The following is an 11,938-nucleotide window of genomic DNA, read 5'->3' as shown; positions in this document are numbered from 1 at the left end:
TTCTGAGGTCATCAAATCCTAACATGTAGATTTTGTGTAACCATTATTTATATATAGCACGCCATACTGGGAAGTACTGTTGTCACTGTTTATATGAGGTGCTAATTGAGAAACCACACAGTCTAACACACTACATTATCAAAGCCTTTGCTTAGCACTCCGAAACAGCCTTCCCTCACTGACCTCCATGAGCCTTTACTTACTTTATGCTCCTCAAGCAAAGGTGAGCAACATCTGCTTCTGTAGCTCGTTCCTAAGTCCTGAGTCTGCACAGGAGTGGGACTTCTGTAAACATTCCCAAGACCACGCCCAGCCACAGCTGGACAGAGGAAAGGTGGCAGGACTGTGCAAACACAGAGGTTAACTTTCAAAAGACTAGATAATACAGAAATGAGCAATCATTTTAATGCAGAGTAAGCTCCCAACAGTGCAAAGTTCACCAAAACAATTTTATTTCCAGTGTTTAATTGGGTATGCACACAGGCATGACACAGGTCTGGGTCTGAGTCCTCATGCAGAATTATGTTCTCCTCAGCAAGAAGCCGGCTCCATCCAGGGCCCACTACCTACACAGCTATGTTACAACATTTATATCAAATCTGGCATCTGAAGAAAAGATACACATAGAATATGTTCATTTAAGTTATTACGTATTTTACAGAAAGATTAAAAATTCAAGTCACACAAAACTCAAAAACTGTATTAAAAGTTTGAATATAAAACTCAGATCCACCTGGAATGACTAAAGAACGGAAGTTCTGTACCCACCTGTGTTAAAACTGGTAAATGTAATGAAATTTGTTACTGATAAAACGCATTCATTTATTCAATGTAAGTTACCTAATTTCAACAATATGGCACCCTAAAAATCAAATGTACTTTTCCCATGAGGCACTTTTGTTAGTGAGGAACCAAAAGAACAATTTTGCTGCATGAGTCAGCGGTTTCCTTCAGTGATTTGGGGAATATACTATGTAGTAAGTTGCAACAAACACCTTGCTTATTTGTATACAACTATCTGATACACTTTTAAATATATGTGTGTGTTCTTCTGGCTGTAGGAATGCACTGTAAAGCTATTTCACAGTGCAAAATGGTGAAACCAGCCCAAACCAAGGCTGCATAATAACAATTCTGGTACAAGAAGATTATTTACAGAGTTACTGGACCATGTAACAGTAGCTTTTTCTTGCTAGAGCGGATGTACCCAGCTTAAAGACGGGGAGGAGACTCCGCGTCAGTGCCAGGGCTCTCAGACAGTTTGTGAGGGTGGGTGCTGGCTGCAGAACTAGCATTTTGGCTCATGTTCTGGAAGCTTTCTCTGTTTATTTGGTCGGGTGACTGTGGTGGTGTGGAAAGAGGGGGCCGGTTGGCTGAAGCCAAGGTGTTGGCAGGACCCCTAGCTTCGGGCTGCTGAGATGGTGGTGTGTGGGTGCTGGTGGGTGTTCCCAGGACGCTGGGGCTCTCGGCCTGGGGCTCACGGCCTTCGCCTGGGCTCAGGTCCGAGGAGCTGGTGCGGATGCGCTCCCTGGCGAGCCAGTCTGAGATGGAGAGGTCCTGGGCCGAGCATTTGGGTTTTAACCGATTCACAGCTGAAAGCTCGGACTCTTTGTCCACACTCTGCTCGTGCGCCTTCCAGAAACTCAGGACGCTGATTTCCGTAGCATCTCTGTGGCCCCCGAGCGTGTGTCTGCGTTTGATGTTTTTCCTTTTAGCTGTCTCGGCACTAGGTTTTTGATTTCCAACTCCGAACATGTCGTCTGCGGGTGCCTTGGGTCTCAGTTTTAAGCGATCTGCTATTTTTGTTTTCCAAGTGGCCTCCTGCTTTTCCGATTCACTTCTGCTGGGTGTCAGGAGGCTCCCTGTCGATTTGCCTTTCTTCATGACGTCAAACACCTTGGCCAGGGAGGGTGTTTCTTTCTCAGTCCTGGGGTCTCCCTGGCTCCCACTGTCTGACTTGAAGCGAGCCGACTTCTTCCTGGACAGCGTGTCGCATTCGATCAGCCTGTGGGAGCTGAACTGCTGCCTGCGACTGTCTAAACTTGGTGTGAGGCTTCCCTCGGTGCAGCTGGCTTCACTGCCTTCAGAGTTCCTGCGGCTCACCCTGGCAACCTCCTGTAGCTTCCCTCGGAACAGCCGGTCTGAGGTCAGGGCGGTGGGGAACACCGGGAACTCGCTCTCGCTGTCCGTCTCCACCGGCCGCCCTTCACTCACCAGCTCACTCCTCTCGTCATCGGCCTCGTCGCCCCTGCTCTCGGCCACTGACTGCACCTCAGGGCTCAGGCGGCTGGAGTCCAGGCTGGTCAAGTAGGTAGCGGATGATGTGGTAGAATAATCTGAGGTGATGGTGCCCGCATTGGCCAAAAACTCACGGTGCTTGGTTTCCGGACTGGTGGATTTTTTAGTGGAGGACCTCGCCAGCGAAGCCTGGGAAGACGTGCTAAGCAGAGTGCCTGAGTCAGACCCTGTCTCTTCGCAGTGCGGCTTCTGTGGCAGAAGTGATCTGGGGCTCTCCTTCAGCATGGCCAGGCGACAGCTGAGAGTTGGCGACCTGTTGCGTTTGGAGCTGTGTGGTGGGGACGGTTCTTCGGGCGGCGGCGTCTCCTCCTTCGTTGCACCCATGTCCTTCTTAGCGCTCTTTTCTTTGGCAATGCCCACCTTCTGCTTCCTGCCTGATGTCTCACTCTCTCTTTTAGACTCTTCTTTAATCTCACTGTGACTCTGCTCCACATTCTCCTTCTTAAAGAACACACTGTCCAGCTCGTCTTCCGAGCTGCTGGGCTGGGCTTTCTCTTTTGGTTTTTTCCTCTTGCGGCTAGCAGCTGCGAAGATGGAAGATACAAGCAGTTCCCTGCTATACTGATCCTTCCCCGATCCCCAAGAGCCCTGTGAAACAAACAGAAAAACGAGGCTGTGACCACTGCCCAGGGCTGGCTCGTCCCCAGATATGTCTTAAAGAACTTAAAAGTCTACCAAAGCTCCACACGCAACCACTGCACAGCGTATGTGTTAATATTCTCCTCTGCACTTGTATCAAGGCCAGCTTTTCATCTAACCCAGTCCCACCTCTCAGGGAAATACTTGATGCTCGAGGTTTCCCAGCTCTATTGGTTTTCTCCACATAATGCTCAAATATTCCTACGTCCTTTATCTGGTCTAGGGTAGAAGGGTTAAGCAGTATTCTGACAGGTGGTGGTGTGCACAGCTGTAAATCACTGTACCCAGGAGGCTGCCAGGAAGCGGACAATTCCAGGGCTACCTACCCCAACTACACAGTCGAGATCCTATCTCAAACATCCAAAAGGGGAAACGAGGCAAACCCCGTTCTGACATTAGTTTAATATCCCGACAGGATTAGGATTGTATGGCTGAGTTCAGTTTTCTAATTGTGGACAACATATGGTGCAGGCACTGAGCCTGAGGCATTCTTCACTCAGAGGGAGGCTGGTTCCCATTACTACACCAAGACTGGCTCTTCAGGGATTAGCCTTGGGTAAATCAGGTTTGTAGAGACTTCATTCATCTCATATAACAGGAAATGTGGAAAATTCAAATGATGTAAGGTTACTCAAAAGGTTGTAAGTCCTTGCCATGAAGCACACCAGTGCATGGTTACTGTAAGTGTCCCCCGTTATTCAGGACGTTCTTGATGACAACTATTTTAATTAGTTTGCTCAGACCGTCTGTCTGTCTGGTGGCTGGTGGGCAGGTGAGTTAAGTCCCTGTTTCAGAACACAGTCTTGAGTGAAGAGCCAAGCAGAAGGCATGTGAAGCGATGGAGTAGAAAATAGATTTCTCTATTGCAAAAAGAAAAGTTGCATAAGCTAAACCGCTATCCTAAGTTTTTTGAAAGGATGTTGTCTATTAAAAAGGGTAATTCCAGGCCAATAGGATTGCGTTTTTATGCGTTACAGTGGGTTGCTACACCACCCAGCGCATCCCTATGAGTTACTGCTGTTTGCTCTGTGTCTCCTTTACACTGGGGGCCATGGCTGAAGCTTGGCGGAGCAGGGGGGCTGGTCTCCTGTCTCCAGCTTGCTCTGCAGGGTACAGAGCAAGGGTGGACTTACTTTTTATAGCTCAGTTTTGCTGTTCATGAAAGAAGCACTTAGATAATCATCACCTTATAATTCTCCAATTCCCCGTGTTAGAGAAAATGACTCTGCTTTTCTACAATTTGGAAACTGTTAGATATTTGAGAACTCATTATGTCACGGGCATAGTACAGCACAGTCAATGTGAGACGGACACACAAGGAAGGGGCGTATGTCTAGGGAAGGAATTTCATACGTCTTTCTGGTTTCAAAGCTATCATCTATGGTTAGGGTACAGTGATGAAGCTGGGAGGCTGAGGCCAGAAGATTATATGTCCCAGGCTAGCCTGGGCCACACAGTGAGACCCTGTTTCAAACAAACAAGCAAACAAACAAACAAACAGGTTTAGGAAGTATTGGAGATCTACATAGACTAAGGAGACATGACAAATAAATGTAAGTAATGAGTCTTGATTATTCCTGAATGGGGAGGGGAGTAGAGGAGGGGTCAAAAGAATATTTGGGCAATTGGGAAAATTTGAATAAAAACTATATTAATGTATCATGTTCATGTTAGTATCCTGACTGTGACTATGTAGGAGAATGTCCTTGTCATGGGAGACAGAAACTGCACTATGTAGTGATTGGTACTATAATTAGCTAGGTATCTGTGTGTGTATAAAAATTCACTAGCCAACGAGTTTAAGGTACAAGGCATGTAGATTAAATGTTTAAGTGAACAAAGCCCCAGTGGATGCTTTAGCTATGAACCTGATAGAGCACAGAGTTGCCTCCAGATGTCTCAGTTGAGAGTTGCTCAGTTCAGACCGTACTGTGGGCAAGTGTGTGGGAACTGTTTGACTGCTGGCTGCGCTGCAATGGCTGGGACATGGTGGGCAGCAGGTGGTCCTGGCTATAAAGAAAGCCAGCTAAGCATGAGCCAGCAAGCAGTGTTCCTTTGGGGTTTCTGCTTCCTGTTCCTGCCCTGACATCCCTCAATGAGGGATTGTGACCTCAAAGTATAGGGTGAGATAACCCCCTTCCTCTCCTAAGTTGCCTTTGGTCATGGCATTTGTCATAGCAACAGGAAGGACATTACAAGTGCTGGTGAGAAATGACTTGGTGGGTAAAATCACCCAACTGTACTCCAATCCCTAGGACTCGAGAATGGAGAGACTGATCCAGTGTACTGTTCTCTGACCTCTACAAGTGCACTCTAGGCTCCCTTCCCCCTGACACAAACACACACACAACCACCCTACACACATAAATGAAAGTCAGAAAAAACTTTATTCTAGCATGGAGATTCTTTTTAAAATTATTTTTATCTCTCCTTCTTAATAGATATACTGTGTGTGTGTGTATTTAATGACCCATTGTGTCCAATTTGTGCTGGACGGTTCTTTTTTAACTTGTATTTTATATGTGTTTTGAGACAGTCTCTCACTACATAGCAATGCCTGGCTTAAAACTGGCTATCCTCCTCCCTCACGCCCATGCCACCATCCCGGCTTATGTGGAAATTCTTTTTCCTATTCTCCCTACTTTTATGCTAGTGAATTTTTTGACAATGTCAATAAAGCACTGTTGTCCACATCAGGCTAAACTGTTGCCATACTCACACTCTTGTATTTTTCAGCCTTCTTCTATCCCAAATTAATTTCTCCACATACTGGGCTTTATTGCTCTGGCTCCAGGACAGACTACCCTTGTATGTTAATGATAAAAGTCAGCCCCAGTGCAAAGCCACCATGCAATGTTTTCAAACTGCGTAAAACAGCCTACCTTAGATTTTGCTGAGTCACTAGTAGCTGAATCTGTGGGAAGTAAATAAAAGGTGGTTAGTAGAAGCCAAGCTTCGCTGCTTTCAACAAACAATGCAAAACTTATGAAGAGGACAGGCACGGAACAAAATGTGAAAGCAAAACTCAAAACAATAGAACACAGTGGATAGTCAGAGCTCACAAAGATGCAAGCTGCACCACAGAAAGCCACCGCCATGAGAGGATGCTGTGAATTGTAGGCAGAACCAGCTCAAAGACAGGGATGGCAAAGGAGCCCTGTGCTAAACAGAACAGAAACACCAGTGTTTGTTTTCTAAACAGTACATCTAGCAATAAAGAAGCTTGAAGACCTTGAAAATTATGTCCCACATCTTGTATCTGAAGCTGATACACAATGCAGAACTTTCCAGACTGTCGGCTGCCCTTGCTACAAATTCAAACACTCAAGTGGTGTTCGTGCTGATTTTTGTCAGACTGTCAGATTGGAATTTGTATGCGCATATCCCAGATGCGAATGGATGTGAAGGAGGCATCAGGGTGGCCTCGCTTCCAGGTCACTTTTGGTTACTTTAGATGATGCTAATTTTTGTACTTGACCCCAGTTTCACATCCGTGCAGTCAGGGATCCTTTTGGTTAGTTTTGTTAAATTGCCACCAGGTTTGTAAGTATCTACTAACAAACGCTATTATGGAAATGGAGAAATGGAAAGCATAACTTTGCTGTCTGGCAAAAACTCAGATTATACAATTATAAAGAGGGTAGGAAGGGGCCAGCACTATGAAGAAAAAATATCAATTTTAGAATTGTATCTTTGAACGTTTAGGAAAATGATTTTTAAAATTAATGAGCTGGGCCCCGTGCCACGCCCCTTTTAACACATGGCTAAATGCTTTATGACTTTAAGAACCAGTGGACCATACCATGCTATTTCTCCTCAGGGTCTGCTTCAGAAATAACAAGAGACAGCAGAAAGACTTTTAAGAGAGTAGTAGTGATCTGTTTACAGTATTCTTAAGCGAGACTTTACACCACAGATCAACTATGTTTGCATTTACAAGAACCGGGGGTTTCTGCAGACAAGGCAGCTACAGTGTGGACAGCAGTCCTCCTTCTTCCTACAGTTCCAGCTGTCCATCAGGGACATCACGGAATCCACTAGTGACATTACCGTGTGATAGACTCCTCCCACTTCGCCTGTGCAACATCAGTATAGATTTGCCTGTGTCAGTAAGTGCTGAAAAAGCCCTTTAGAGCTAAAACAAGAACATCGTGTGAAAACAGCATGCCAGATAAGTGCAACAGTTTGGCAGGAAACGCTTTCAAGAGCCTATTAAATACTAATACTTAACCAAGCATTAGGACGGCAGTGGGAGAAAAGAAGAAAATCAAGGTCAAGTAGAGTGACTCTGAGTAGCAGATGATACGCTGGTCTAAGAGGGCGGCTCGGCACATAGAGCTTGCTGCCCTCATAAGCCTGGTCCCAATCAGAACTACACATTCAGTCTAAGCAGACTTTCTGCCATCACAGCAACCACATATTCAGCAGCATGTATCTGTTTTACCTTGTGATGACTATTACATGGAAACTGTGAACTAAAAGAAAAGAAAATGAAACAGTGGTGTGCATGCTCACTGCTCTCATCTTCCCACTCTGACAAACATCACAACTCCATGCACTGTCAATGGTGGTATATTGCTGGAAGGTAAGTGAGGTCAATCAGAAAAGGTAGGTCGCGGCTTTTATTAGTAGACAGGAAAGAGAAAGAGGAGGATCAGAAAAGAACTCAGTGGGTCGTTACTTATGGCCGTTTGCTGTCTCACTTTATAGGAAGGTCAAGTAACCTAGAGGTCAGTACTGCCGGCACAAGAGTTACCTGATACATCTCCAGGAGGCACGCCTGTCCTTCCAATGTTGGTGAGTAAATGATCTATGTTTGGTACTGGCTGGGAGTCTACTGTGCTCTCCTCCTGCACTGCTGTCTATGGTTAACAAACAAAGATCTCTTCATCATCTCTTCAAAGACAACTTGCTTTAAAATTCAAACAACATTTAGTAAAAGACACATTATTAGACGGAGTTTAACTCTGCATTGGTTAGACGTCACTAACGGTAAAGTAGGCATCATAGTTACATTCTTATTATATCAGCACCTGAGGAGCTAGAGACCTGCTTCCGGGTGTCAACAGCGCACAAAGCAAAAGATCAAGGCTGTTCTGGCATCAAGAGGGAGCCTGTGTCCCACATGAAAACAGCTGAGCACGCACTGACAATACTTACAAGAGGTTCTTCAGCACCCTCTTCTGTGAAAAACCAGTCATGCTAAAATTTAAAATAAAGAAGGTGAGAATAATTAAATAACCCCCTAAATGTATTTCTATCTTGGGGAACAACACAGAAATCAGGGAAATGTCTTAGGGGGGAAAAAGTAGAAACAACTTTTGTCTTTTAACTTTTGTCCTAGCAATTTTCAGCTGTGACAAGTGAGCCCTCAGGTGTGAACTTACGTGTTGGATGAGCGTCTCTACGATCTTGTACTGGTCAGGCATGTGCGTGACCATGTGGGTCATGTTGTCTTCTGATGTTCTCACTAGAGTTGGACCAAAAACGATCGCTAGGTTTCTTGGTTCCATCTGAAAGAAAGGATGGAAGTGGAAAATTAGATTAAATCTCCACTGCAGGTTTAGCATTTTGTTGCTGAAATTTATTTCTGGAAAGTTTTTTTTTGATATAATTGCCATTTGTGATTTTCCAAGAAATCTTTGATTAGTTTTTTGTTGTCGTTTTCCTTTTTTGAGACAGGGTTTCTCTGTGTAGCCTTGGCTATCCTAGACTTGCTTTGTAGACTAGGCTAGCCTCGAACTCACAGTGATCCCCCTGCCTCTGCCTCCCGAGTGCTGGGATTACTTCCGGCCTTTGATTAGTTTTGAACCAATCAATCAACTGTTCTTAGTTAAGAAAGATGGACTAGGCCCAGGGGTCCCGCTCAAACTAAGGCACCAGCCAAGGACAATACAGGCGGTAAACTTTAAACCCCTACTCAGATCTAGCCAATGGTCAGAACGTTCTCCACAGTTGAGTGGAGAGTGGGATATGACTTTCTCACTCACTCTGGTGGCTCACATTTGACCATGTCCCCTGGAGGGGGAAACCTGGTGGCACTCAGAGGAAGGACAGCAGGTTACCAAGAAGAGACTTGATACCCTATGAGCATATACAGGGGGAGATAATCCCCCTCAGGAACAGTCAGAGGGGAGGGGAATAAGGGGAAAATGGGAGGGAGGGAAGAATACAAGAGGGAGGGAGGATACAAGAAATGGGATAACCATTGAGATGTAACAAGAATAAATTAATAAAAAATTTTTAAAAAAATAAAAAGAAAAAGAAAGATGGACTAGGTGGCAAAAAAAGAAAAAGTGAAATTTAAGAATGAGGAACTCTGTCCCCCTTGGGAACTGAAAGGGACAAAGGACGTGGAAGTACACGCAAGGTTCCATATTCTTCTCCGGGTCATACATCAAAACAATTAATGGAGAAAAACAAGTCTGAACCTCTTTTTTGATTAACCCTAACCCCATCGAAATCCTCTGCAGCTCTGGCTTTGCTGCATTCTTACATATCCAGGCATCCACTGGACATAGTACTCTGAATTTCTTGATTAATTCTGTCATGAGCATAAATCCTGTTTTCCTTTTATATTACATTGAGCTTAAAGTTTGGTGAAAGTGTTAAATAACTTAACTAATCTTAAGGGTATTAAAAACAACAACAACAACAACAATGAAAAATACAAAACTCAAAAAAGCCACACTGAAATGAATCCACCATTCAGGACCCCACAGTACTAGGTTAACGTGTGTGAGGCGCTGGCATGTGCATACAATTTACAGACAAGGAACCTCCGGCTCTCTCCTCCACTGAGACAACAGTCACTCTTCTTTTAAGCATGCTATGTGTAGTTCCACACCATACTCAAAAGTACAGAAACATGAATTTTCACTAAAATTTGGATTTTCCCAGAATATTGACTTATTAGGATAAAAATACTTCCTTTGGGAAAGGGTTTGGGAATGCTTGTGTCTCCTGAAATATGCAGTCATCTTATTCTCACCCTGTGCTGGTTGGAGTCCACAACATCAAATACTTTATTTCAGGTGTTCAGCAGTCTTGCCTATAGCTTCATGTAACTCTTTAGACTAATGATATACATTAATATTTATGTACAGAGACGTTTGTCTTATTTGAGTAGTTTTTCGCTAGCTCCTACATATAAAATGATACCTGGGCTACAGTTTTGTTGTTTTTGTTTTGTTTTGGTAATTTTCTGAATTCTGTATTTAAGTTCCTAAAAATGAGGTTTCAAAAGCTGAAAAAATGAAGTACCATATTGTCTTCAAGACTGAGTATTAATCCAGCAAAAACTCCTATGCCCATGGCTCTAGTACTTGGTAGGAGGACACAAGAGGAAAAGGCATTTAAAGACACATGGGCTTGCAGAAAAATCCCTAAATAAGGAAAAATTTTAGGACAAAACAGATTTCTGGGACCACCACCACCACCACAACACCCAAGCCAGGAGTGGCAGCTCATGGTTTTAATCCCAGCACTCCAGAGTAGACAGGATCTCTGAGTTAGAGGCCAGCCTGGTCTACAGAGCAAGTTCCAGGCGCATTGCATAGAGGCCCTGTCTCAAAACCAACAACGGAGCTCTAGCATACAGCAGACCCGATGAACAGCATGCTGGCCTTCAGGGATAATCAACTAGAAAAGACTTCAGCTAGAACTATATGGAGGAAACTTTGGCTCAGCGAACAAACTTTTGGAGACAGGTCAATAAACTGGTATTTTTGGGTTTTCTCTTCTTAACCTTTCACGACTCCCTCAGCAGAAGACATGAGCACCTGGAAGGTTCTGAGGCACTGCTAAAGACTTCTCCATCTGCAGGAACAGGCTGATGGTGATGTGCTCAAGAGCCAGCGCTGTACCAAGGAGCTCTGCCTCTCTCAGGCAGGAAGCGGTCTTAGAAGAGGAGTGTTAGCAATGCCCCTTAACTTCCTCTTTAAATGTCCCCTCCAAACCTCAACACGACTATTACAGAGTTACTGAGTACCTGAGTTGGAAGGAGAATCATCTTGCTACAATGGACTCACGTGACAAGCATTCACTGACCGAGCAAACGGGTGAGAAGTTAATACTAAAATGGACCAATGAAATATAATGTGTGGATCTTACCTAGATATTTAAAGAAATAACGTACTGTAAAAACCTTTAAAAAAAAAATCTATCAAGAAAACCTGAACATGATCTGAATATTTGATAACACTAAACCCAGCTAAATTTTGTGGCTATGTGGTAGTAACATGGCATGAAAGGAAGAAAGACATTATACCTGCTGACTAAGAAACTAAAGAAAGCATTTCAGCATGTATCATCGGGTACCTTTTAGCTGGCTTATCACGCACATATGACACCTATTAAAAATAGTAGCATAAAGCTGAAAACAAAAAAATTCTGGCTCTTACATTTTTCTTGCTGAATGAATGTAACACGGAACGTTTCTAAAGGAAATTCCCCTTTCTAAGAGTGACGACTGAGCCTGGAGCAGTGGCGCTCACCTGTAATTCAGAAGGCCCCAGCAGCCCAGGCTGATGCACTCTTAGGCTTCTGTGAAATAATAACCTTCCTTGAAGTATTTAACACAGAACAATGGAGGCCAACCCTCAGACTAGGGCCACTGGAGGTGTACTCCAAGGCTGTACCTCACGTACCTTATTTTTTTCTGAGTTTTCTGCCACTGTCTTCAGATGAGCCGAAAGAAACTTAAGTGTCTCGAAATGATGTTCAGGCAGGTCATGAATCTGGAACATATTATTTTCAGGATGGATTTAAATGCTGCATTTGAATTGACTCCCCAAGTAAAAAGTAATACCTACTAGTCTCTTTAATGTCCTCAGCCGGTCTAGAGGATCTTCCTTACGATTGGCCTCAATGAAGTCAGCATATTTGTCTGGCAGCCGTAGGAACAAGAGAACAGGGTTAACTGCTTAGGTGAACTGCCCTCGCCTTTCCTTCAAGGTTTAATTTTAAACATGATTCTAAATGTATAAGACTTTCGTGTATC

General features: G+C 44.1%; 1 protein-coding gene across 2 annotated transcripts in view; it reads right to left on the bottom strand.

Moving 5' to 3' along the window:
- Window positions 1–531: 531 nt before the first annotated feature.
- Arhgap21 (Rho GTPase activating protein 21) overlaps window positions 532–11,938 on the bottom strand; it is a 128,554-nt gene continuing 117,147 nt past the window's right edge. For both annotated transcript variants that reach the window (XM_051151244.1, XM_051151245.1), the window contains 7 exons: window positions 11,751–11,824; window positions 11,586–11,675; window positions 8,325–8,450; window positions 8,098–8,139; window positions 7,694–7,799; window positions 5,820–5,851; window positions 532–2,886 (listed from right to left, as the gene is read on the bottom strand). In XM_051151244.1, coding sequence (XP_051007201.1) covers window positions 1,213–2,886; window positions 5,820–5,851; window positions 7,694–7,799; window positions 8,098–8,139; window positions 8,325–8,450; window positions 11,586–11,675; window positions 11,751–11,824 — 2,144 coding nt within the window. In that variant the 3' untranslated portion in view covers window positions 532–1,212. The remainder of the gene's footprint in view (window positions 2,887–5,819; window positions 5,852–7,693; window positions 7,800–8,097; window positions 8,140–8,324; window positions 8,451–11,585; window positions 11,676–11,750; window positions 11,825–11,938) is intronic.

This window comes from Acomys russatus, chromosome 9 (genome assembly GCF_903995435.1).
Source record: "Acomys russatus chromosome 9, mAcoRus1.1, whole genome shotgun sequence".
NCBI lineage: Eukaryota > Metazoa > Chordata > Mammalia > Rodentia > Muridae > Acomys > Acomys russatus.
Note: the sequence above shows the minus strand (reverse complement) of the source record. Positions and strands in the feature narration are given on the sequence as shown.